The following is a 27,945-nucleotide window of genomic DNA, read 5'->3' as shown; positions in this document are numbered from 1 at the left end:
CCTCTTTACTGCTCTCCCCCTCTCCTCCCTCTCTCCTCCTCCCCGCTCTCTTGGCCAGACAGAGATTTCCCATCTGAGAGTCTGCAGTGTGCTGCCAGTCTGTGAGCTGGAGAGACACTCGGAGACGCAGACGGACTCTTACAACAACAAACTTTGTGAGCAACTTTTTTTTTTGTTCTTTTGGACTGTGGACAGAAACACACACTCTTTGCTCTTGTTATATTCTGAGGATCTCCAGGTTTTGTCGAGTTATTACCACTCAAAGCTGCAATGCTCCCATTCTACCTCTTGACTTTAGCCGGTGAGTATACGTTTTAAAGGTTGTGCCAGTGCTTTTTGCATGATGGCATGTTTATATGCCGCTTGGTATGATTCATACTTACCGTTCTCTCTCTCTCTCTCTCTCTCTCTCTCTCTCTCTCTCTGTGCTCAAAGCCACCGTCCAAGCCCACAACCAGCTTCTGCCAGGCTCCTGCAACTTTGAGTCCAACACCTGCGGATACACGTCAGATGCAGACTTTACGAGCTGGACCCTTAACAAAGATGGTACTGGGAGATGCCAATCCCCACCCCTTCTTTCTCTCTCTCTCGCTCTCTTTAATAACAAGTGACTAACCCTGCAGCTTTAATCCTCTCAACGGAAAAATACGTCTGATGTAGCATCTGTTTTGGAGATCTCTGCTGTAGATGGTACAGTGGCAGTTTTAGTACAGTGACAGGTTAACCTGCTGCTGTTGTCCTTGTTGTATTACTGATGTTGTCTCGACCACTGAACTAGATGGATGAAAAAAGAAAAAAACTCCATCTGGACTGCATTGCTTCCAGCATCCACAAACATCTGGAGACAGTGAAATAACACATTTAGGCATTCGCCCGCTGCCTATCTGGGTTGGTACTGGGGTTGATACTGACGACTGCTGTACACACATCCATATCTAAGTCAAGTCAGTCAACATTTATGTAGAGTGATCAAAGCAAACAGATGAATCCATATTACATTTTTATTGGGAGCATGTTGTAAAAACAATATAAACTGCTTCTAACAGTCTCTGCTGCTGTGTCTGCATTCTCAAGTTTAGTTTGACACTTTCAAAAAGCACATATGCTTTCGTGTGAAGAAAAAATGCCCAGTATTGCACGAAAAAGTTCTTGTTTAGCCTTTTTTTCCATCACAGTCCTTGTTCCTACTTGTCTGAAACTTGTCCAGTCAGTGTTGCTGTCCCTCTTCCCTCTGGAATACGTCAACTTTCTCTTTTCCTGTTTCCATCCTTGTTGCAGTTGCCACAGGCTTGTTAAAAAGGTCAGCGTAGTTAGTAGGTTAATCGCACATTTCTTTTCCTCTCTCACTCTTCCCTCTTCTCTGTGCACTGTTGCAAAACAGGTGAAGCCGTAACAGGAGTGAAGTCAGGTCAAATGTATTTATAAAGCACTTTTTTATTTATTAAATTTTACAAATGCACGTTCATCACAGAGCTTTATGGAACAAGAGAGGGCATAATAAAAATGAGACGTGTGTGTGTGTGTGTGTGTGTGTGTGTGTGTGTGCAGGATATAAGCACCCCCAGGGCACCAGGGCATTCCACAGGGACAAATAATAAATGGCAGACTAACAAGGGGAGCTCAAAGGCCCCTGAAGCAGGAAAAGAAAGCTAGGGAAAGGAATGGCTGTTCGGGTCAAAGTTTAGAGAGATTGTATGCTGCAATAGTAAATGGATCTTGAGTTTGGACTTAAATCCTGTTGCAATGTCTTGATTCCCTGTTTTTGGCAGGTATCTTATTCCAAAAAAAGTTCCACTGTGGGTTTGGCTGGGTATCAAGAACCGGTTCCAATTTGCCTAATTCACCGGAATCGATAAGCGACCGCACTAATGATTCCTCTTATCGATCATTAAGTATTTTGAACAGCTGGATGCTTCTTGAGTAGCTCGGCAACAACCTTCTTTGACCATTTCCGGGTGCTGTCAATCAAAAACAATGATGTAATTTGACTACTCACCCACCCTACTCACCCCCACCATGTCAGTCAAAGGAATCCAGTTTTTACATGTTTACTGCGCTGCTGCTCCACCCTCAAGAGGAACTGTTTAGAAAATGCTCCAGCGCTAATGCAGAATAGATATTGGGTGGTACTGCACAGATTTCACAATGGCTACCACTATATGAAGAGAGCTGTGCATCTTATCTTGTACTGAATCCAGACAAAGAGCGTATCACTGCTTTCAGATTTCAGATCAAGATTTATGTTGACGAACAGAGGTGGAAAGTAACTAAGTACATTTACTCAAGTACTTTACTTAATTACAATTTTGAGGTTCTGGCACTTTACTTGAGTATTTCCATTTTGTGAGACTTTATACTTTTACTCCATTACATTCCAGAGGGAAATATTATACTTTTTACTCCACTACATTTATCTGACGGCTGGAGTTACTAGTTACTTTTGCAGAATAAGGTTTTACATGCAAAACATACAATAAGCTCATAAAATATGATGCATTGTTAGAGTTAAAAATACACAACAGTATATGGAGCAGTTAGACCTACAACATTAAAATACTTCTTACAGGTTAATGCATCAATAATTTAACACTTTTACTTTTGATACTTAAGTACATGATTTGAGTACTTTTTCCACCACTGGTTATGATCATGCATTTTTTAAATTATGGAATGTTTTTGAATGGAGCTTCACAAGCCCAAGAGTCTTACAACTTTCTCCGCCCATAGAGGACCATGTAGTCCCTCAGATAATGGCTTTAAATGTTGTTTCGAAAATCAGATCCAAACTAAATCCCCCACACCCTTTTGTTTCTGCTCAGGCCGATTCGTCAATGTGGACGCAGCCTTGGACGATTACGAGGAGGACGATCTAAGGCCAGATGCCAGACCTCAGAGGGAAAACAGAGGGATCCTGCTGAGTCCCGTCCTGGACCAGGAGGACTGGGGCTGCCTGAGGCTCGTCTACCAGATCACCGGGTCCGGGAGCCTGGAGGTCCAGCAGCGCAAGGAGGGCAAGAGCTTCGACAGGCCGCTGTGGAGCAGCCAGACGCCCTCAGACAGCTGGGTGATCGCCAGCATGGACCTGCAGAACACTACTGAGCCCTACAGGGTAAAACACACTTCACTTTACAAATACACACTGTGCTAAAAACAATGTTTCCAAAGTGCTTCACGTACAATAATACACAAAGAGACAGTGACTAAAAGTATCTCAATTAAATCAAGTAAGAATTTGATTTAAAAAAAAAGTATGGAAAACAAGAAAAAAGAAAGAGGAGACAACAACAAATGCTACTGAGTTGCAATAAATTCAATACAATGAAACGCGACAGTGAAAAAGGTGAAGTAATTCAGTTAAATACAATAAGAATTAGATAAAAAGTATGGAAAAGAAAAACAAGAAAAAAGAAAAGAAAGAGGAGAAAACAACAAATGGTAATGAGTTGATCACTGCTTTTGGTGAATCTTGGTTTAACATGGTGACAAGGTTCAAATTACAACTTTTTTTTGGAGGCCAGGCCAAGAAATCAGCATGGCTAACAATAAAAGCTGCAGACAAACATTCAGTGTCCATGAACCAAAACAATAAAGCACAAAATTTAGAGTGGACCAAAGCCATTTGTCCAACAGCGCAGGATCTCTGAGCAGAACTAGATAGATCTAAACAAGGCGCAGCCCGCCTAAAGTTTATTACAGTTCACTTCAGTTCTTTCATTTCAACACAACTGATATAGAGGAAGAACAATATTTCATCATGCTAGGAGACAGATATGGGTTGATATTACACATACAAGCCAAAATGAGGTCAAAAATGAAGTGGGTGGAGAAGCACACACACACACACACACACACACACACACACACACCACACACACATTGTCCAAACTATGGGAAATGTAAAGCTCCTGTTTATAGTACTATGCAGAGCCAGTAACGACACTGACAAGGTCAAGACCTACATGATGGGAAGCCATGTCTGTGCTGTGTGCGGCCTCTCATAGTCTAAACACACACCAGTACACACATGGGTGAAAATCAGCGTGTCATAACGAAGTGTGTCCTTTAAACCACATGTACTGACTGCTAAAACGGCCTGCCATTTACACACACACACACACACACACACAGACACACAGACACACACACATACAAACACAAGCCCTGACCTCATATTGTTTTTTTTTAGCTTTATTTATTCAGGGTGGTCAATTGAGAGCAGGTGCCCTCTTATACAATGACGCCCTGATACAATACAGACACAATAATATACAAAATCATAAAACAACAATCAAAAATAAAACCACATCATAAAATCAATGTATATGACAATATCAAAAAAGTGAAAAAAACAACAACCTAGAAACAGGAAAAAAGAAACCTGTTTGCAGATCAAGGAAAACAGGAACACTCCACTGTTACCATATCGTTCAAGAAAAGCTTATAAAAACATAATAAAACAACAATCAAAAATAAAACATCATAAAATCAATGAATAGGACAATATCAGAAAGTTACAACAATATATAAAAGATGAAACACGTTTGCAGATCAATAAAAACAGGAACACTCCACTGTTACTATATCAAGAAAAGCTTAGAAAAAAAATAAACAATGTAATGTTTCAGTTTAAATATATACGTCATTCACTGCTCTGTAAATCATTTTGTGACAAACCTGCTGCTCACAAGAGCTTTCAAAGTAAATTAGACTTGAGAAGTAAAACGGATCAAATTCCTACGCAGTCTCATGCTCGCCCTCTGTCTGACCCTCCGTACGTCAGCTCACCTCACATCATGTTATTCCTTATGTCTCTCCGCATCGCTGATTGGAGGGTTTGTTTTTTTTACTGAGCATGTGTTGTTCATTAGGTCGTCATTGAGGGTAAACCTGGACAGAGCGCGGGGAGCAGCGTGGCCGTCTTTGAGATACACATCAGCCCCGGATACTGCCTGGGTCAGTGACTTCACTCATCCATCATGCAGAGAAAAAAAGAAACAAAACTCATGTCTGGATACATACCATCTGTCTCTGTCAAATACACATATGTACATTGCAAAGTCCCGTACGATTACATCACCATGCAAGCATATAGCACGCATAGCCATAATCGTTGTTGCCTGTTGCTGATTTCTCATTTCTCACTGTGTCCAGAGTGTGACTTTGAGGAGTCTCACCTGTGTGGATACAGCAACCAGTGGAACACCAATGTGAACTGGTATGTGGGAGGAGGTACGGCCCAGCTGTCGCGGAGGAACATGCCCAACGACCACACATACAACAACAGGACAGGTGAGCGGGATTACCTCATCTTTTATGGATACAAAGCTGTTTTAAACCGCATGTGCATACTGGCAAAAGGCCACAGTTAAATTGAATACAGTCCTGACATGAAAGCAGCAGCTGTTGCCAAAAAGTAATACAGCGTCGACCAATCACCTGGACATCCTCTGTGTGTGTGTGTGTGTGTGTGTTTCTTGATTTTGTTGTTGTTGTGTGTTGTTATCCCTTCTATTTCCCCACGAACAAAAATGTAATGTGACATCCACAGACAAGTACATCTCTTCTTGTTCATTTTCATTTGTTTCTTTTACGGGTTTTAAATGTCTATTGTTTTTTATGTCTTATCCTTTCTATCTCCATGTGAACAAAAACGAAAAACGAGACAACAACGATGAATCATTCGCAGTTTGGGCCCTTAAACTCCGGAACAACTTACCAGTCAAAACACCAATGGCAGACTGAATCTTCTTTCAAGTCACAACTGAAAACACATTTTTACAAACTTGCTTTTAACTCTTATTTTTTCTTGGGCACCAGAGTTGTTTGTTGTTTCTTTTTTGCATTTTTTGTTTTCTTTCTGTTGTTCTTTGTTCTTATTAGCTGTTCTTACTTACTTTTTTGTTTCTTTTTATACCATGTAAAACTTTTGAGAAATATTATCTCCCCTACATAAACTGCATTTTCTCCTTCTCTACTTTCTCAGTTTTCTGTGTTCTGTTTGTATCATATTATACATAAAACTAAACTCACAAACTCCCCTTCAGGCCACTTCATGTATGTGGACTCCGTCTACGCCAAGACTTTCAAAGAAGTGGCCAAACTGGTGTCTCCCATGACGACAGTGCCGATGTCTGGCTGTCTGAGTTTTCAGTACCAGCGCGGCGAGGGGAAAGGGAACCTGTTCTCTGTTTTCACCCGGGACCAACTGGGCCAGTACCAGGAGCTGTGGAGAGCCGGACTGGAGAACCAGAGCGACTGGACCGTGACTCCCGGGGAGTGGATCCCTGTGCAGGTCGACCTCAAGGCCCCGTACGCTCTACAGGTCAGCAGAAAAACAACCTGGGCTGGGGGTCGGGGTTAGGGCTCAGGGAGGGGGGGGGGGGTTATGGTTTGGGTTAGGTTTAGTCAACTAAAACAACTTTGGTTAAGGTTTGGGAAAGGCTTTTGTCATGGTTTAATAAGAAAAACTTCAGCTAAGAATTAAAACTTCATTCAGTAGAAATCTTGGTAACGCTTTATTTTACAGTCCGCTAATTACAGTGTAAGTTTGTAATTATGGGGTACTAATAAAATAACAATGCTGTAGTTACAGGGTAACAAAACAAGAAGTCCGGGAATCAAGGGGTAACAATTTTGTAATTATGAGAGATTTATAAGGTAGTTATGGTGTAACTGTTTTTGTAATTACTGCATACTTATAAAATAATTACAGGGTACAATAACGTAATTTCAAATGTCAAATCAGTTTTATTTTACGGGGCAGAAACATGGAGAACCACAAAAGCAACAAGTAATAAACTCCAAACCTTCATAAACAGATGCTTACGACACATCCTGGGAATCTACTGGCCAAACACAATAACCAACGAAGAGCTCTGGCAAATCACAAAACAAGAACCAATTGAAACCCAAATCAAACGCAGGAAATAGGGCTGGATTGGGCATACCCTGAGGAAACCACCTTACAATATGACCAGACAGGCCTTAATCTGAAAAGAAAGCCAGGAAGACCGAGGAACAGCTGGAGAAGGTCTGTGGAGTCAGAACTCAAGGAATTAGGAACGTCCTGGAAGGAAGCAGAGAAGTCCGCCCAACACCGAACCAGCTGGAAAAAGTTCATGAATGACCTTTGCTCCCCAAAGAGCAAAAGGGTTTAAGCAAGCACAATAACGTAATTAGGGGGGACAAAACAAATGTTATCAGTGCTTAAAGGTTCATGCACTGGAAAAGTGCTACCCATGCACAGGTTGTTCTGGAAAAAAGAAATTCTACACCTGAAAAGCTGAATTGAAGATGAATAACTTTTCTTTTTATTTTCCTAAAGTATCCCCTCAGATATGATAGTAGGTAGTAATAGGTAACAGTAATATATAGTAGTAATAGTAGTAGGTAGTAGTAAGATTAGAGTGAGCTAACTTGTGGCTTAAAACAGTGAAAGTGCAATAGGAATTAGCAATTAAATAGATGTTTTCCACATAAAAAATATGGTATCTTAATACAAATTCCAAATATTCAGTAATGTTTTTTTTATAATCATGTGTAGTTTATAAACCATGTACGAAGTGGGACATCTCTGTCATTAAGGTTTACTGGGGCCTGAGCTTCATCTGATGAATCATAATACAGCTGGACAGAATGCAGCAGAGTTCATAGAATTTAGAATGTCAGTGTCATAAAGGAGCGATTGACCTGAACACAGACACAGACTCACAGTTTCATCTCTGATCGCTGTTCACCTGCACATTGAGACAGAAAACTCACGTTGCATTCATTTGGAGAAACATCAACAATATGTACCTTTTAGAAAGGAAAACATGGAGAGTGATTTCCATCTTGGTAAGCCACATGTATTTATAATTTTATTATTTAACAGAAATTAGATTAGTACAGATGATTTTGCTGAACAGACAAACACGAGACAGTCAGGATAGACAACTTGTTTGTGTTGAAGGATTTGCATTTGTGTCCAGTTCTTCCTTAGTTTGATTTACATTGTAAATTCACAGTTAGATTTGTTGTTGAAACAAAACTATAATGAAAGGCATAAGATGAAGCTATGATGAAGCATGTTGACCTTGAATGGAGCTACATCAGGTGGCCTCATGGTTATTTGATTATTAAGATGTTGCCATTGCATTTCTTTAAGCATTCATGCAAATGGTCGCTCAACTCAATGCCCTTAAAGACGATCACCATGAAAACATCAACTACATGTTTGCGAAAGTCCTGAACAGGGAGCAATACCTTTATGCTGAAGCCTCTAGTTTCTCTGGAGTGACTGCTGAGCTCGACTGTGATCTTTCACCTCAGTCTGCTGTTGGTCTCGGCTCCAAACCTGCTTTTGGATTTGAGAGCCTCAATATATGGGAACCAATAGCCAGTGCAGCTTCATCAGCATGCAAGCCTCTCTTGGATTTGGACAAAGGAGACCTTCCTCCCACAGAGAAAGAGTCTCCTCTCATGACCGAAGACACAGAGTTTGGTAATGCTGGAGCATCCATCCACCCAGCTCAGAGATTGAGGCTGCTTCAGAACTCACCCAATGGTTTTGACGATGACTACCACATGGAGGCAGCTGGAAAGAGATACCTCTATGCCCCTCCATGTGACACATCTGGATTTGTGGCTGACTGCTGCTCACCCTGTGGATCTACTCTGGGCTGCCTGGATGAGTGGGAGCCACTGGTCAAATCACACTTTGACTTGGAGAAGGAGGGATTTGGTGAAGAGCTCCTCTACGCTTCATCACATCTCTCTAGATTTGTAGTTGACTGCTCCCCACAATATGGGCCAACTCTGGACCAACTTGACAAATGGGAACCTGTTGCCAGCAGCACTGATTCTCACCTGATGCAGTTCCTCTCAGTCCTCCTGGAGGAGGAGGAACTTGGTGAAAAGCACATCTATGATTCCTCATCAGTGAGTTCTACATTTATGGCTGCCTGCGCTGCATGCCATGCCCCTACTCAAGATCATCTTGATGAGTGGGAGCCAATCGTCAAAGCTGATTCTAAACTGATGCTGTTCCTCCAGGACTTGGAGAAGGAGGACAAACAATGTCCTTTTATCATCAAGAGGGAAACGGTCAACTCCTGTACACAGACTGAGGACACTGCTGAAAGCTCTGTCACCGTCCTGCATCAACCTGAATGTTGTGAGGGAACAGAAGTCACTGTCCTCTCTGCTGGACCTGACAACTCCATCTCAGAGGAGGCTCTCCCCGTCTCTCCTGCTGAAGACACCCTGATTCACCTGCTTAAGGAGGGATCAACCAACCTGCTTCAGGAGTCCCAGGCTCCAGACATCCAGGTTGAGGTCAAAGCTCCACCAAGCCTTGTGGTTGAAACTGTAAAGGACACCAAGGATCTGTACTGTCTGACCCTGGAAAAGACATTTCCACCCGTCCAGCTGGTCAAACCTACAGGACCTCAGAGTTCCAGTGCCAAAGACAGTCTGTCAACAAAACCAAAGAAGAAGAAGCGTGGCTTCTTTTCTTGGCTATCCCGCATATTCCAGGGGAAGAACAAGAAATCTGCTGACAACATGGCTACAACAGCAGAGACGCCACTCCAACAGACCTGCTAAACAGAAGGAGATGAGCCAAAGCCCTGCTTGACTGCCCTCTCACCTGCAGTCCACTTCTGAACTCCTGTCATCTTCCTATACACTTTACAGAAGTGAACAACTGAATCATTTTATTTGAATACATTTATTTGCACACTACTGTTAAAGTGTCTTTGCGCATTTCTTCAAAACACACCTTTATTCCTGCAGTTATGGGTAACCTGTAGCCTAAAGCAGTGAAAGTGTAATGGAATTAGTAAATATATGTTGGCCATTAACAATTTCTGTACCTCTATTACTAACAATACAATCACTATTTATTCTAAATGTGGCTGTTTTTTCACTGAGAGTCCATTTTGCTTTTAAAATATCACTTGTTTTCTGTGAAAACCCCCCCCCCCAAAAAAACACATGCCCCACAGTAAATATAGTTTAACAGAAAGTCACATATGTCCATCTGGTAATCAATGTTAAGAGAGGAGACTCTAGACCAGCTGTTTGGTGACATTTCTATAACAATATAGCATAAACAAAAAATATGGAACTTCAACACACAGTAACAGACTTAATTGTACATACAACAGCTTTATTGAATGTAATATACAGTATGTTGAGATTAAATATCAAATATGTCAATTTTATAATATAAAATGTAAAATAAAAAACAATCCTTCTATAAAACAATTTAGGGTCTAAATACTTACTCCATAGCTACAGGGAACAAGCACCGATAACATTTGTTTTGTCCCGCCTAATTACGTTATCGTACCCTGTAATTATTTTTTAAGTATGCAGTAATTACAAAAATAGTTGCACCATAACTACCACATAAATCTCTCATAATTACAAAATTGTTACCACTTAATTTCCGGACTTCTTGTTTTGTTACCCTGTAACTACAGCATTGTTATTTTATTACTACCCCATAATTACAAACTAGTTACCCTGTAATTAGCGGGCTGTAAAATAAAGCGTTACCGAAATCTTCTTGGTATGAGTTGGGAATTTAACCCATTAAGGCAAATGCACCCATTGAGCTTCTCTGCACCTACTGCATGATTTCAAAAAATGCAAGGAAGTGGGTGGGAAGAGCGGGGGGCAGGACAGGGGTTTGGAGTTGGGCTGGATTGGTGAGAAAAGGAACATGGTGGAGTGTTCGTGGGCATGTGCATGTGAATTTTCCTTGAATAATGGGTGCATCTCCAAATGACCTCTGGCTGCTCATTTAGGGCAAACTGAGCCAGGTTTAGTGAGATAAATATGACAATATGACCAGCATTGTTGTATTTCACGACTATATAGTACTAAATACCAGTTTACAACCTAAAAAAAAGTGTTTTAGTGTGGAGTTACTCTAAGCAGTGTGTGAAAAGTGCTGTAGAGTAAGGAGACAGGTCTGGTCAGAGGGACTGAGACCACAAAGAGGGACACAGAAGAATGATCGATTGAGTTGTTTTGGGTGTGTGTGTGTGTGTGTGTGTGTGTGTGTGTGTGTGTGTACATGTGTGCATGTGTAACAGAGTTAGAAATAACCTCTATTATGAATTTCTACAAAATTGATATGCTTCTCTTACATATGTATACGCTAGTTTTAGAGCCACCTGGTGGGTTAAAAGCGCAACTGCATAGATTCCTTCCTTCTCGCGCACCGTACGTGCCTCAGCAAAGAAAATACTTCCAAGCTAGAGGTGGGTACACGTGAGCAATGTTGCAACCAATATTTCTATGTTTAATGCTTTAAAATTGTTTTTGCAACCTTCAGTAGCATGTATTTTGACTGTAAGCACTACTAGCATGTGATTGGAAAGTTACAGACATTTATGTGCAAGAATGGTAACTTTATCCACGAGTAGCACTTTTGGTTGCATGTTGAGCTAATGCTAGTTAGCTAGCCATGCACTTGCTGGCTTGCTCCCGGCCGTAATGTTTAGTAATTATTTTAGATTAATTTTTCTACTCTTTGTTATACAGATCTTAATGCTTGCAGTTGCATAACACACCGTTGATGACGATTGTGTGTGTTGCTGATTTTTGTACCAGGTAGGCTTTGTTAAATGTGGGTTTCACATATTGTCGTTGCATGAAAACCTCGTAATTCCAGCTTTAGGATTTATTGTGTTTTGTGTGAAATGAAGGCTTTTGTTGTCTTTCATGGGCTAATAGTGTTTCATATCCCATTTATAGCCCATTGTAGAATTTTAGAAGTATATGGTCAACAGTATAAAAGTAAACTTATTTTTCTTAATTCCTAAAATATTGATACGAGGTTTTTGTACAACAGCAATAACATGTTGCACTATATAGGACTCAGAATGATGTTCCATTTGTTGTCTATGGACAAAATGTTTATTTAGAATGTTTTAGGATTTTTATTGTGAATGTAAAAGAAAATAGCTCTTATTGTTTAGGTGCTCTATAGAAAATCATACATAATATTACCACGATACGATCACATGTTTGTTTTATACTAGAATGTATAGAAAAATGTATTTTATATTAGTCTTTTGTAAAAAAAGAAAATACTTCCAAGCTGGAGATCTTAATGCTTGCAGTTGCATAACACACCGTTGATGACGATTGTGTGTGTTGCTGATTTTTGTACCAGAATAAAGAGAGAACCAGAGTGAGAGCAAGTCCTGTGTGGCCGCGCCGTCCTTCCTGCACCATAAACATAAGGGGACACATCCACCATAAGTCCACAGAAAGACACGACCCGTTACACTGGTGCCGTGACCATGTGATTCAAGGTCCGCTCGATACAGATCGCCTGACCGAGGGTGCAGCGTGGATTGCGTGGAAGAAGTTCATGGTGGAACGTCATCTGTCCTGGAGTTTGAGTTATGGTCAGGTACTCAGGACTGTCAAAGCCTCACTGACTGAATAGGGTTCTGGTTGAACTGTTTGTATTTACACTTTCAAGTCTGAATTTGAGTTTTATTTTATTGTCTTTTATTTTTCTCTGTGTTTTCGTGGTAAAATGGCTAGTAGGTTTCAGCCAAGTGATGAGTCTGATTATAGTCACTTCTCTTTTGGGAGGGGTAGAGGTGTAATGGGGGTTCATTTGCAGTCCAGTGGGTCTGTTGGGAGAGATGTGGGTGCTTCGCCTGTGTTGCCTGCAAGAGATAGGGATTCAGGGTCAAGTCAGGATCCGGCTGGGTCACCTATGGGACAGATGTCACGGGGTGGGCCACATCATTCAACACCCAGTGGTGAAAGTGACACGTTACACCAGTTCAGTGACATGATCTACCAGTTAGGCTCACAGATAGGGGAGTCTATTGCAGCCACACTTATGTCTAGTGGTGCTATTGGTAATGTTGACCAAAGTAGTCCTCCTTCACACAACCAGGCCACTCAGCCTTGCGGAAATGTGAATACACTCAGTGAGAATACACGCATTAATGTAATTGTAAAATCTGACAGGGAACCCGTTATTTTCAGGGGTGATAATACTGACAAATACACAGTGACTGAATGGGTTGAGTTGATGAAATCTTACATCAGGAAGCAAAACTATGATGTCTCATTGCAGACAGAAGAAGTAATGGGGAGGTTAATGGGGAAAGCCAGGGATGTGGTTAAGATAGGCTTGAGGAGCGACCCCTCGCTTAACACTTCTCGCACCCCAGATGTAATATACAACATGCTGATACAGTATTTCAGTAACACGTCCTCATGCCTGCCCCTACAAGACTTCTACTCAACTCTACCAAATCAGAGAGAGAATCCCATTGACTACTGGATACGCCTCAACAAGGCTGCAGACATGGCTGAAGAAGGTTTAAAGCATCAGGGCAGACACATGGAGAGTATGGGAGGAGAAATTGCTAAGATGTTTGTGAAGCACTGCCCAGATCCAGAGCTTGCATCTGTGTTTAAATACAAGCAGATACATGAATGGACATCAAAAGAAATACAGGAGAGGATAGATGAATATCAGCGGGAGCGGCTGTCTTCTGTGAGAGTGCACATGCCTGAGACTCATGCAGCAGCACTGTTTTGCAATGAAGCACGTACAGAGCCTCACAATACATGTAGCACGGAGACATCCAGTGCTAACTCTCTCTCGACCCCAACTCTCTCTCTTGGGGTTGTGCCGTCTCTCTCTCCCTCACCTGTCTTGTCCCAGAACCAGCAGCAGTCTTTCTCTCCAGTCCCTCAGAGCCAACAGCCATATCTCCCTCCCTTGCCACAGAATCAACAACAGACTCTCTCTCCTCTGCCACAGTACCAGAGGCCCTCTTCCGTACCACAGAGCCAGCTGCCTCCGAGTCAACAGCATGGCAGTGATGCTATGCTTGGTGAGATGATGTCAATGCTCAAGGAGCTTCTAACTAAAGTGCGGGTTGGAGATGGAAGGCCCCTCTTGCGGCGTGGCGGCGGACAAGTTCGGAACCAGGCCTATCCTATCCATGAAACGAGCTGTCAGGTCTGTAATGATGAAAGCCACACTACAGAGTCCCACTGTCGTTCTGCCCGTCTCTGTTTCAGATGTTTCAAGTCCGGTCACACAAGGCGCTCATGTCCCAGTAGGACCTCAGCCCGTGACAATGTGCAGGGAAACTAAATGACCCGTGCTTTAAGGGAGGCCGCACGGGTCATGACAAAATCTCCCACATACATGATGCTGCAGGGCTATACAACAATGTTAAGGATTTGGATGAGTCAGAGACTGTTATCATTCAAAACACACAAAACGTCAGGAGCAGTGACAGTCTATTTTACACTCCTGTTGCAGTTGGAAACAGAGTGACTCTTGGTGCCATGTTAGATAGTGGTTCGATGGCCTGCTCATTGAGTGAAGAAGCGCAGAAGAAGCTTATTGAAGCTAGTGTTTTTGATCTGAGCAGTCAGGAGGTGTCAAACGTCGTTTTCATCGGATGTGGTGGTGTTCGTGTGAAACCTAAATCAGTGGTGAATCTCGAGATGGAAGTCTATGGATGTTGAGTATCAGTCCCCACTTTCGTTGTGGAGAATCAACAGGATGATTTGATCGTTGGCTCAAATGTCATCAGGCATTTAGTCCGTCAGTTCAAGAAAGATGCAAGCTACTGGGAAGCCATGTCGATGTCTGGCTCAGGTAACCAAGAACTTGTACAGTTCCTCTCTCTACTCGCTGGCCTGGAACGTTGGTCTGATGACGAGGTCCCGGACAAAGTAGGCACAGTCAGATGCAGCAGAGCTGTCACCCTGCCGACTGGCAGTGAGTATCTGGTGTGGGGGAAACTTCCTAAAAATGTGAGGATATCTCCAGGCAGTACTGTCGTGACGGAGCCAACCTCTTCTCACTCTGCGCCCAGGGGCATCATGGTTGCCAGGGTGGTGACACCTCTCTGGGGTGACAGATGGGTTCCACTCAAGATCCTTAACATCTCAGACAGCCCTGTTACCCTGCGGAGGAACGCCAAGCTTGCTGATGTCTACACCTGTCTTGCGCTGGAAGATATGGAGGTCCCAGAGCTCAAGAGCTCTCACCAGGCTACATCTGTCGAGCCTGCTGGAACATCAGCTCCGACGGGGGATGTCAAGGCTGTGCAGGAGAGACTGGAGCGTGTCGGCCTGGGAGACCTGGACCTCGAGTCTTGTGATGTATCAGCAGATTGGCAAAGCAAGTTGGCTGATCTTGTGATCAAATATGAGGACATCTTCTCTCGCCATCATCTGGACTGCGGTGAGGCCAAGGGGTTTGTGCATAGGATTCGGCTCACAGACGAGAGGCCATTCCGTCTGCCCTACCGACGTGTGCCGCCTGCCGAATACCAAAAGCTCTGCCAGGTTCTTAATGAGATGGAAGAGAAAGAAATAATCAGGAAGTCCGCCAGCGAGTTCGCCTCGCCTCTCGTCCTTGTATGGAAAAAAAATGGCGACTTGCGGGTGTGCACAGACTTCCGATGGCTCAACAAACGAACACTGAAGGACGCTCATCCCCTGCCGCACCAAGCTGACTGCTTAGCTGCCCTGGGTGGAAATGCATTTTTCAGTACGATGGATCTGACATCTGGCTTTTATAATATGCCACTGCATGAAGAGGACCGCAAGTACTCTGCATTCACGACACCCATGGGTTTATACGAGTACAACCGTCTCCCTCAGGGCTTGTGCAACAGCCCAGCCAACTTCATGAGGATGATGACCTGCATATTCGGCGACCAGAACTTTCTCAGCCTTTTGTGTTACCTCGATGACTTGCTGGTCTTCGCACCAACTGAGGAGTTGGCTCTGGAACGGCTGGAGATGGTTTTCAGTCGCCTTCAACTACACAACCTGAAATTGGCCCCGAGGAAGTGTTGGCTGCTCAGGAGGTCCATGAAATTCCTTGGGCATGTCATTGATGAGTCTGGTGTGTCCACAGACCCTGCCAAAGTCGAGGCTGTCAGCAAAATGACCACTGCAGATCTAATGGAGCCTGATGGAGTCACCCCGTCTCAGTCTCGTGTCAGATCATTTCTGGGAATGGTAAACTATTACCAGCACTTTGTGCCCAATTACTCCACTATAGCGAGACCTCTCTTTGACCTCCTGGCTGGCCAGAAGCAGAAGCGCAAGGGGAGACCACGCACAAAATGCACTGCTCAGTTCCGAAAGTTGACACCTGCTGACTGGACGCCCGATCACCAACAGGCATTTGAGGATCTGAAGGCAGCTTTGGTGACCTCAGTAGTTTTGGCCCACCCAGACTTCACTCGTCCATTTGTGTTGTCCACCGATGCCTCCTTGGATGGGTTGGGTGCGGTTCTGTCACAGGTTCTGGAGGGTGACAGTGTGGCCCGACCAGTGGCTTTCGCCAGTAAATCCCTTTCACGAGCTCAGAAGAAGTACCCCGCTCATCGCCTTGAATTCCTCGCGTTAAAGTGGTCCGTGTGTGACAAGTTTAGTCACTGGCTTAAGGGTCATGTCTTCACTGTGTGGACGGATAATAACCCCCTCACACACATCATGACGAAACCACGACTAGATGCCTGCGAGCAGCGGTGGGTGGCAAAGTTGGCGTCCTATGTATTCGATATCAAGTACATCCCTGGCTCCAAGAACATTGTTGCGGATGCACTGAGCCGCCGGCCGTTTGTGAAGTCAGCTGTTGGGATGAGGTTGCTTCGATACCCTTACAGTGAGCTCCTCGTGAAAGCAACCCCTGTCTCTTCTGACTCCGTCCAGGAGGCCTTCAGACAATCAAGCAACAGTCGAGATGACTGCGATAGCAGAGGAAGGGAGGAGCCTTATGTGTCTGAGTGTGTCAAAGAGGAGGTCTCTGCCATCCTTGAGACACACAGCCTGTGGGAGTCTAGTGCCAGGACGCGAGCTGTTGATGTTCTCCAGCTGCTTCCACAGCTAATTCCCCCTGACGAAGATCCCCTGCCTGTGTTCTCTGAGAGTGAGTTGCGTGAGGGGCAGTTGAGTGATTCTGTCCTCTCCAGGGTGTTGTACTTTGTGGAACGCGGCCGACGTCCGTCCAGGAGAGAAAAACCCAAGGAGCCTGTCGTGGTCATCAGGTACCTCAAACACTGGGAGAAATTGACAACTTGCAATGGTATCCTCTACAGAGTGTCCAAGGACCAAGTCTCTAGAAAGAGGAGATACCAGTTTGTGGTCCCTGACTCCTTCAAATCTGAGGTCCTCAAAGGCATTCATGACAGTGCTGGTCATCAGGGGCAGTTTAGGAGCTTGAGTCTGGCCCGTCAGAGATTCTTCTGGCCTCACATAGACCGAGATGTCAAAGACTATGTCCGCCAATGTCCGAGGTGTGTCATCAGCAAGACTGCTGATCCGGAGGGAAGGGCGCCTCTGGAGAGTATAAAGACCTCTGCACCTTTAGAGATTGTGTGTATCGATTTCTGGACTGCAGAGGATTCTAACAACAAGTCTGTTGACGTGCTGGTAGTGACAGACCATTTTACCAGGCTGGCACAGGCCTTCCCTTGCCGAAATCAGTCCGCTAGACAGGTAGCAAAGCAACTCTGGGACAAGTACTTCTGCATTTATGGATTTCCTGAGAGGATCCACTCGGATCAGGGTGCCTCATTCGAAAGTCAACTGATAAGTGAATTGTTGAAGGTTGCTGGTGTGAGGAAGTCCCGGACAACTCCGTACCATCCGATGGGCAATGGTAGCGTGGAATGCTTCAACAGGACGCTGGGTAACATGATTCGAGCCCTTTCGCCTGATGCAAACCACAATTGGCCCCGACACCTCCAAACCCTAACGTTCATGTATAACTGTACTGTACATGAGACCACGGGCTACCCCCCTTTCTACCTTATGTATGGTAGAGTTCCACGTCTCCCAGTTGATGTCCTTTTCAAGAACATCCTGAAAGATCCGGAAATCGGCAGTTATGACAGCTACGTGGTGTCTCTGACAAGGGACCTTCAGGAGGCCATGGCTATTGCTCAAGGACATGTCGACAAGGAGCAGAGCCGTCAGGCTGAACTCTATAACCGCCGTGCAAAGGGGAAGTCCATCACTGTGGGTGACCGAGCCCTGGTCTCGAACAAACGTGACAGAGGGAAACGAAAGACAGCGGATCGGTGGGAGTCCGCGATTTACACTGTCGTGAGTGTGAATGCCTCCACTCAGGAATCCTATGACTGGACAAGAGAGGGTCGTGCACCGTAACCTGCTGATGCTTGTTAACTTCTTACCTGTGGATGTGGACAGTCTCTCGGATCGCACCTTTGTGTCCTCCTGTGAGAATGAGTCAGGTGATGTCACTGTCGTGGATGGATCGGTTTCTGTTGTGGAGGGGGAGGATGCTGGGAGCAGGACTCAGGAGTGGGTCGGCAATCTGACAAACGCGTGTGTGGATAATCATGCAGGGGATGGTTCGCCTGGGGATGTCCTGAGTATGGACGATGAGTCTGAGCATGCAGGCGGTTCGCACCCTCAGTCACGGACAGAGATGAGCTCTGAACACAGCTGTACACATGCCTCTTCAGCTGACACTCGGAGTGCACACACACACTCCATACATTCTGTCCACTCAGGCAATGCACACAGCGTAAAAACACCCTCCATTCACTCTAATTCAAGCACCATGCTCAGAACTCGTGTTGGACGAATAGTGAAGCCAGTTAATCGTCTGCTGCACCAGATGTCCAAACAAGGTGTTGTTAGCGATGCCAGTCAGCTCATTGACAAAGTCTCTAAGTCAGTGTTTCAAGTATTCCAGTGAAACAATGGTTTTCAAGTGTAGCTTGGTTTCAGTGTAGTTTTAGTGTATTCTTCAGAAAGTTTTGATATGTCATTGCTTCACCATAAATGACTCCAAGTCCAGGTGTAGGGACCTGTTTCTATGTATGGGACAAGGTTTGTGTGGGGTGTAGTCTGCATCCTGCTTCCAGAAGCTGGTAGAGAGTTAGGCTCTTTCCACTTCATCCTTTTGGGGATACTTTTCAAGTTGGAGTGTTTGCGTAACCATGTCAAGTTAGGTTTTCTTTTGAGATATTATGGTGAATGTAATGCTTTGCACATCTAAAATTTTGGGCGAAATTCAGTGGGGGTGGGTGTAACAGAGTTAGAAATAACCTCTATTATGAATTTCTACAAAATTGATACGCTTCTCTTACATATGTATACGGTAGTTTTAGAGCCACCTGGTGGGTTAAAAGCGCAACTGCATAGATTCCTTCCTTCTCGCGCACCGTACGTGCCTCAGCAAAGAAAATACTTCCAAGCTGGAGGTGGGTACACGTGAGCAATGTTGCAACCAATATTTCTATGTTTAATGCTTTAAAATTGTTTTTGCAACCTTCAGTAGCATGTATTTTGACTGTAAGCACTACTAGCATGTAATTGGAAAGTTACAGACATTTATGTGCAAGAATGGTAACTTTATCCACGAGTAGCACTTTTGGTTGCATGTTGAGCTAATGCTAGTTAGCTAGCCATGCACTTGCTGGCTTGCTCCCGGCCGTAATGTTTAGTAATTATTTTAGATTCATTTTTCTACTCTTTGTTATACAGATCTTAATGCTTGCAGTTGCATAACACACCGTTGATGACGATTGTGTGTGTTGCTGATTTTTGTACCAGGTAGGGCCTTTGTTAAATGTGGGTTTCACATAGTGTCGTTGCATGAAAACCTCGTAATTCCAGCTTTAGGATTTACTGTGTTTTGTGTGAAATGAAGGCTTTTGTTGTCTTTCATGGGCTAATAGTGTTTCATATCCCATTTATAGCCCATTGTAGAATTTTAGAAGTATATGGTCAACAGTATAAAAGTAAACTTATTTTTCTTAATTCCTAAAATATTGATACGAGGTTTTTGTACAACAGCAATAACATGTTGCACTATATAGGACTCAGAATGATGTTCCATTTGTTGTCTATGGACAAAATGTTTATTTAGAATGTTTTAGGATTTTTATTGTGAATGTAAAAGAAAATAGCTCTTATTGTTTAGGTGCTCTATAGAAAATCATACATAATATTACCACTATACGATCACATGTTTGTTTTATACTAGAATGTATAGAAAAATGTATTTTATATTAGTCTTTTGTAAAAAAAAGAAAATACTTCCAAGCTGGAGATCTTAATGCTTGCAGTTGCATAGCACACCGTTGATGACGATTGTGTGTGTTGCTGATTTTTGTACCAGAATAAAGAGAGAACCAGAGTGAGAGCAAGTCCTGTGTGGCCGCGCCATCCTTCCTGCACCATAAACATAAGGGGACACATCGACCATAAGTCCACAGAAAGACACGACCCGTTACACATGCAGCCGCACAAGTATGCACACGCTGGCACACAAGTTTGTTTATGAGTGTCTGTCTGTCTCCCTGCATGTGTGCGTCCCCTCAGGTGGTCTTTGAAGTGGCGTTTAACAGTCCGAGAGGCGGCCGTGTTGCAGTTGATGACATCTCCTTTTCCTCTGAGTTTTGTAGTGCGGACACAGGTGGGCTGCCGTCACCATCGCTCATTTAGCTCTCACTGGAGTAAATTAGACCCAAACAGATTTTTATGCCACCATTAAAACAGTTTTACTTATTACGTATTACGCTATTTTCTAGTGAAAACCTTGTCTCTCCAAATTGTAAACTTTTCAGGAACTAAGAAAAACAAGGTTGTTTTCAGCTTGACTACCAGGTCGTAGATATTGTCAACCCATAGAGGAGCATTTAATCTTTAGTAAGTAAAGTAAAACATGAAAATCACTAAAATTGGACACATTACAAGTTCAAGTTCGTTTATTTCTATCGCCCTTTATCACATGCACATCTCAAAAGGACTTTACAGAGAATGAGCCTAACTAGATCTAACTGATCAACAATCAACCACAGAACAGAATGATATAGGACAGACTTAAGGAGGACCAAGACACACAATAGAAGATTTTAGCAAGAACATACGACTACAAAAGTGTCAGCAACAGACGTTTTGTTTTGCACCTGCAATGATGACGTCACTTAGGCCTATCTCAAATGGGTGAGCGTGCGCAGAAAGAGTATAGAAAGTGATCACAATGAGCGTTTACATGACGACATTTTATCCAGCGACCGAATTATGAAAGGGTTATACCACCTCTCCCAACCAGAATGAAATTTCATTCAGGATGGGCCAGTTTATTCTGACTGGGCTACTATTATGATTATTAGTGGAATAAAAGGCTCCATGTAAACACAGCTAATGACAATGACATGAGAAAAACAGCGGTTTTCACCCGACAAAAACGATATGCTGTACTCCACATTTGTACCACATTGCGTTCATTCAGAATATGCTACAGCACCCTGACTTGACACTTCTGTCCCACAGAGCCAACCTTTGACCCCTCCGTTGCCAACTGTGATTTCGAGTCCGGTTTCTGCCACTACACTCAGGACAACGTGATGGGGTCGCCGTGGAAGAGAGTGTCCGTCAAGCCCAACATATTTAGGAATGGAGACCACACCACAGGCGCAGGTGGGGGCTAAAGCAACAGATATGGATATTGATATCATTTGTAACGTTAAAAAAAACAAGTGTCTCACAAACTTTGGATGCAGACAGGGTAAATCAAGAGAGGCTTTGGAGATGAAATCCAGATCAATGCCAGGTGTGGCGGAGGGAGAACATTCCGTGGCAGGCAGATTCAGAGGAAGTGGGAGTTTTGCAGAAAATGAAGGCTATCTTCTCCCTACAGGGTCCTTCCTCTTGGCCCACTCCCGACTGAGCCCGCGCTCTGGCTACGTTAGCCGCCTGACTGGGCCAATTCTCCCTGGAAACATGAAGTACTGTCTGAGGTTTTACTTCTCTCTCAGGGGTGAGTGGCACCTGAAACCCTCCAGGCCCAGAAAACACAGAAAACAAGGCTACTGAACCTTAACAGAGAGAGAGAGAGAGAGAGAGAGAGAGAGAGAGAGAGAGAGAGAGAGAGAGAGAGAGAGAGAGAGAGAGAGAGAGAGAGAGAGAGAGAGAGAGAGAGAGAGAGAGAGAGAGAGAGAGAGAGAGAGAGAGATAGATAGATAGATAGATAGATAGATAGACAGACAGACAGACAGACAGACAGACAGACAGACAGACAGACAGACAGACAGAGACAGGAGTGATGAGGGCAACAGCAGCATTTTTCTTTTTTTGCAGATCATCTTAATGTTGCGTAACATTGTTGATTGTTAACTTATGTGATTTAACTGAGAATTATGTGGAATGTCATGCTTGCTCCTTTTGGTTTTCATTCAGTAAGTATAGTTAAGATAGATAGATAGATAGATAGATAGATAGATATTCAAAAGATGAGTCAATTCTACACTGTGACTCATTTTTACTGCCTCAGAGAGCCGTGGCTGTGCCAAACCAATAATAATAACTGTGACAACCGCAGGTTTCAACCAGACGGACCAAGCCCTCGCCGTCTATCTGCAGCACCAGACCAACACCCAGGAGAAGATCTGGACTCAGGGGGAAAAGTCAAGAGGCATCTGGGTCGCAACGGATGTCACCTTGCAGACTTCGAAGCCCTCCAAGGTGAAATGTTTGGAGTTACTGTATATAGGAAAATGTTGCATCTTCAAAACACATGCAAACAAGTAGATAGGCAGGCAGATAGACAGACAGATAGGAAGGAAGGGAGGAAGGAAGGGAGGTAGGAAGGAAGGAAGGATGAAAGAATGAAAGAAAGAAAGAGAGGGAGGGAAGGAAGGAAGGAAGGAAGGAAGGAGGAAGGAAGGACATGAAGCATACACAGATGGAAATAAAGAATTAAGAAAGAAGCAAATCACTAAAATTGGGGAAAAGTCCAGCTTCCTCCATCTATTGGCTTCACTCCTGAGCCCATGAGAGTTTTATATCATGATTCATCTGCATCTATTCTTGTATTTGTGCCTGTGAAGTTACGAGCCCTGATTTCTAACAGGCCTCATCTTCTCCGCTCTCCATCCTGATGGCACCCTCTTGGTTGGCTCTGGCTTATTAAATAGCAGCTGTTAGAGGACGCAGCTTCATGTGTTTCGCATAAAATGAACTCATCCAAAATGCCAAAGTGCTTAAAGGCCTTTCCAGCACTGGTTCTTTTATTCCTTTAGGTAACATGCTTAGCATTATTTTACATTTTCTGTTGTTTCAAATCACAGTATTTGATTGATGATTTATTGGTCCTTGCAAGAAATTTGTCTTGCACAATCGTCAAGCAACAACAGCACGACAGAACCACTGCTTGGGGTTTGATAAATTATGCGGCACTAATCTGACTGGCTGAACTATCTGGAACTGATTAAAAGCAAAAGGTCCAGTCTTACAAATGTTACGTTGCCCTGAGATGGCCAGCTTTTTGATGATGCCAACACTATCACCTCTCCTGTCCAGCTGGTGTTTGTCAGCACATGCAGAAACTTCTGGGACTGTGGCTCCGTGGCTCTGGACGACATCAGCGTGAGCCTCGGAGACTGTGAGCTGACAGCAGGTAAAAAAAACCTCCCTCTGACTGTTTACTGCATTGTTTTTGTTATATTTATTTACCCAGATGTCTTTTTTTAAGCCGTGTCACAAACTCACAACAGCTACACACACCAGTACAACCACAGTCCTCTAAAGCACTTTAACAGTAATTATTGAGGGAGGGGAGACCAATACTTTTTCAACTAACAACTAACCCACACAGATTTTACCAGTAAGTCCGGGGGTTCAAACCGTCATCAGCCTGCTTCTCTAAACTTTTGGCTACTGCTGCTTCACCACCATCTGTTAGTTTCCAATTCCTGGTGTTTGTTCCTAAAAATAGCAAAACACAAGCTAAATGAACAGTTTACAGAGCATGTGATTTGTACCATTATCTGAATACTGGGTGCTATTTTTGACACAGATTTTGTGTGATTCCACTGTGTACTAATGTATGGTCCCACTTTATTTGGACAGTCCAATGTTGAACTTACTATCAAAATACTATAATGCATCACCAAAAAGCCTACCGAGTTTCAGGTGATTGTCACAACTGTGAAAAGTTGTCTATAGATATTTAAATTCTGGCTTTTAAATAGGGTTAGGGTTGAGTTTAGGGTTAGGCTACAGTCATAGTCTGTAGAGAAACAGCAAATAGGCAAGTCACACCTAATAAAGTATCCTAATATACAGTATATATTGTTTTCCATCTGCAGGGTTGCTGCTGTCCGTCCCGGGGCACTGTGACTTTGAAGCAGGACACTGTGGCTACACTCAGGACAAGCAGGGCGACACTGATGACTGGGTGTGGAGGAGAGGACCGACCCCCACCTCCTACACCGGGCCACGAGGGGATCACACCACAGGACTGGGTGAGGGCCACCTCCACTTCAACAGTCATCGGCAAACATTAAAGGATAAGTTTGGCAATTGAACAGCGTTTGTCAAAATATCTCCAAAAAAGCCATTTGTAGGCTCCATGAGATGAGAGTAAACAGCAAAGTAAATCAATTAAAATTAGCGCTGATGATTTCATGACACAATTCCACCATTACACACACTATGACTAATCAGGAAATCACACAACCACTTTTCTCAGCTGCAGCACAAACTGCTGTGGGGTGAAAGTGAGTTACTGGTAGTGTGATCTAGTTTTGCAGACAGGTCAAATTATAAACAGTAGAGTTTGGTAGAAGACACTGAGTGGAAATGGTGCTGCTGCTCTCCGGGCCGTAGGTATAAATACGTTTGGTTGGTCGCCACATCGTTTTCACAGACTTTTTTGGATACATATATATGGATATTTTGACAAACCCTGTTTGGACTCATTGCTAGCAGCAAGAGGCCTAACAACGGAGCTCGCCATTTCAACTGACAGCCAATATTGTCTGTGGGTCCAAGAACTACAGGTATGTAAAGGTCCAAAATTGCCAAACGTATCCTTTAAGACTACACAATACTCTGCTTGCATGTTTTAAATATATATTCAGTTTGCAGTACACAATCGTGTTCAAAGATTTCTGCACCACTGCACCAAGATCACATAGAAAAAAGATCCCAAGTGCATTTGAAATTGTTTTGTAGCACAAAAATATAAAAGAAAAGTCTGGGGTGCTCAGACAGACAGCATGACTGAATATTATCTCTGCAGCAGTGCATCACCTTCGTTAAACTTCCAGAGCTCTAAACAGATGCTGCTACACTTTGATTGACAGGATACTACATGCACATCGAGGCATCCCCCATGCTGCCTGGTCAGAACGCACGGCTGCTGTCCCGCCCGCTGAGGGGGTCCAGGGGTCCTCAGTGTCTGCGCTTCTACTACCATATGTACGGCTCGGGCACCGGCCAGCTCAGCGTCCACCTGGACAAGGACGGCGGGGACGTGTTGCTATGGCAACGGAGCGGGGAGCAGAGCATCGCCTGGCTGAAGGCCTCTGTAGAGTACCAGTGTGACCTCCAGCATCAGGCAAGAAAAAGCTCCTAACTGCAAAGCTGCAAAATGTAGCTTTGTGTTTGCCTTTTTTTGTGCCTCGCCAGTTCTGTTGACGGTCAAATATGAGGCAGAGTGGAGTCTGGGCTTAACAAGGGCGCACAGTACAGGAGGACACATGGATAACATATCTATTGGCATACAGAATACAGAATAACTGCGTTTTAGTGCAGTGGTTCTCAACCACAGAACTTGAATGGATAGAAAGGACATTTCCCAGTGTATCATGGTCATTTCCTTTGGTACAGCTGATGATACACAGGCAAGATTTTAGAGCAAACTGAAACTGAAAACACTGCATCAGCCAAGTTTGATTGGAGAGCAAGCTTTCCAGAGTCAAGGTTTCAACATCAACCAATCAGAGACAAGAAAGTTGGTCCGGTGACCTGTCCTCAGCCCAAAATATTTCCGAAATAATGACCGACAGTGTGAGGTACAGGACAACAAATGCTATTAAATAGTAACAATAGGCAATAATAGCTGTGATTCTTACAATGTTAACATTTAACATCTAGCAAGCTAGCTAGCTGTTGGATGCCAGAAGAATGGATTATTCATTTTTGTGAACAACACAGACCCATACATACATAAGCCTATAATACACGTTATGAAATTGGAGTGGATAACCTTGATTAAATGATTAAATTATTACATTTTCAGTAGGAAAGAGGTGGCCAAGATGACAGTGAGGGCAGCAGTATCGGTTATTTCCATCCATTTTTCAACTGTCAAATTTGTCAGTTACCATTGCCCATATTGCCCAGTCGCTCATACTCATTGCCCATTGACAGCAAATTTTGCCCCAAGTTTGCCCCAAAAATGTGCCTGTGTGTCATCAGCAGTACACCTAGCATGGCTTCCACTGAACTGTGATAATGTTGTCATCTAAATGAACCTTGTTCCATGTGCGGACAGAACATGAGACTCAGAAAGTTAGAATGTTCATCACAGCTGGCACTGGATGCCGGGAATGATGTTGCCATGGTAACATCAGCCATCTGTCTCATGCACTGAATCAACAGACTTCCACAGAAATATTATGAAACATTCTATGGCAGTCATTGTAAGTGAACAAGCCAAATGACCAGATTTGAATAGGAATGACTGTTCTGTCAATTCAAATTCTATTCTGTTCTCAACCTTTTTGGCTCGTGACCCTTAAAACGAAGAGATGCCTTCTCATGACCCCCATCACAGGCTGCACATGCAGAGTGGTGAACAGTTCAACCAACAATTCAACCAAATCAAACAACCTTTTCAGGTTGTTTGATTTAATTAATTATCAGAGGTCAAGAGGCTGAAAACTGTTCAGTATTTCACTATAAAAACCGCAAAAAATAGAGAAAAATTTGAAAAAATAAACATGAAAAGCAATTTGTATAGTAGAAATATGATTTTTCCTATCCCACACATCATTTCACAACCCCCAGGTTGAGAACCACTGTTTCAGTGTATAGTGACCCTGAAAGTCTTTTTGAAGTGTTTTTTCTCACAATTCAATTTTCAATTCAATGTGCTTTATTGATATGACACTTAAAAAAAAAACAATATTTTCCTTCTCTCACTGTCCCAGATTGTGTTTGAAGCCACCAGAGGTTCATCAGTAAGGAGTGACATAGCCATCGATGACATCATCTTCGAGAGCGGACCTTGCCCAGGTAAACAAGTGGATGATAGGCTATTTGTCGTACCTACAGTAAAGGATTAAACCTCCTACAAAGAAATGACCCAGAGAATTGTTTTGCTGCCTGTAGTTTCTTCCTAATTTCTTTCTCTCTCCTCTACAGAAACGGAGATCCAAGCCACCTGGGGAACCTCCAATGAGATTGAGTAGGAGGGAGGAGGAACACTGTGTAGGATGCATGAACCAAATACAGTTTTTTTGCACATTATGGACAACTCAATGTTCTTGATACTGACTGTACAACGTAGCTCTCTGCATGTCAAGCTGAACATGTAGGGCTTTTGGGGTAAAACAAAACCATTCATATAAGCACTGTAGTACTGTTTCATGGAGCAACACATATCATGGGGCAGACTTTTGCTCTTAGTGCACGTGTTGTAGTCATAGTCTGCATTTCTCTCTGCATTGTAACAACACAGGGGGTGTTAAACTGTGTTTTTCTTCACATTTATATGCATTAGATTAATGCTCATTGCTCAAATAAAGGGAGATGGTTATTCAACAAGATTTGATTTCTTTTTTGTAACAGTATGTTCTACTTTATACAGACTCCTGAATTCAGATAGAGGCAATATTTGACTTTACTGACACCTAGTGGCTGTATGGGTTAGCACTGCAGCCAACTAGTCTTTAATTAAAAAATAAATATTATTATAGGTATAGCCAGGAGGAAAATAGTGATATCCCCACTGAAATTATGATAGTATATGATGATAGTCACATTAAGCATGTTTTTTTTTTTTAATTGGCAGATATAATTAAAGCAGATGGTTACACTGAACCCGCTGTTTGAGTGAAGACACTCTCAGGTAACATGACCTCAAGTTGGAGTCATCATAGAGACTCAAAG

General features: G+C 43.3%; 1 protein-coding gene across 1 annotated transcript; it reads left to right on the top strand.

Annotated features, from left to right (window-relative positions):
- Positions 1-167: 167 nt before the first annotated feature.
- Positions 168-27,577, top strand: LOC139926904 (MAM domain-containing protein 2-like). The gene is made up of 15 exons (XM_078288479.1): positions 168-301; positions 436-546; positions 2,820-3,109; positions 4,869-4,953; positions 5,152-5,289; positions 6,045-6,322; positions 20,365-20,458; positions 21,319-21,465; positions 21,686-21,805; positions 22,367-22,509; positions 23,347-23,443; positions 24,135-24,290; positions 25,134-25,387; positions 26,985-27,069; positions 27,199-27,577. Exons 1-15 carry the CDS (start codon positions 271-273, stop codon positions 27,243-27,245), a joined length of 2,076 nt encoding a protein of 691 aa, XP_078144605.1. The 5' UTR covers positions 168-270; the 3' UTR covers positions 27,246-27,577.
- Positions 27,578-27,945: the final 368 nt, after the last annotated feature.

This window comes from Centroberyx gerrardi, chromosome 2 (genome assembly GCF_048128805.1).
Source record: "Centroberyx gerrardi isolate f3 chromosome 2, fCenGer3.hap1.cur.20231027, whole genome shotgun sequence".
Taxonomy (NCBI): Eukaryota; Metazoa; Chordata; class Actinopteri; order Beryciformes; family Berycidae; genus Centroberyx; species Centroberyx gerrardi.
The sequence above is the reverse complement of the archived record's forward strand: the minus strand, read 5'-3'. Positions and strand labels throughout refer to the sequence as shown.

Bases quoted from the DNA above. Each gene is read 5' to 3' on its own strand.
- LOC139926904 (XM_078288479.1), top strand. From the start codon at position 271: ATGCTCCCATTCTACCTCTTGACTTTAGCCG. The intron at 21,806-22,366 runs GTGAGTGGCACC...TGACAACCGCAG, and splicing joins GTTTTACTTCTCTCTCAGGG to GTTTCAACCAGACGGACCAA. The intron at 27,070-27,198 runs GTAAACAAGTGG...TCTCCTCTACAG, and splicing joins CGAGAGCGGACCTTGCCCAG to AAACGGAGATCCAAGCCACC.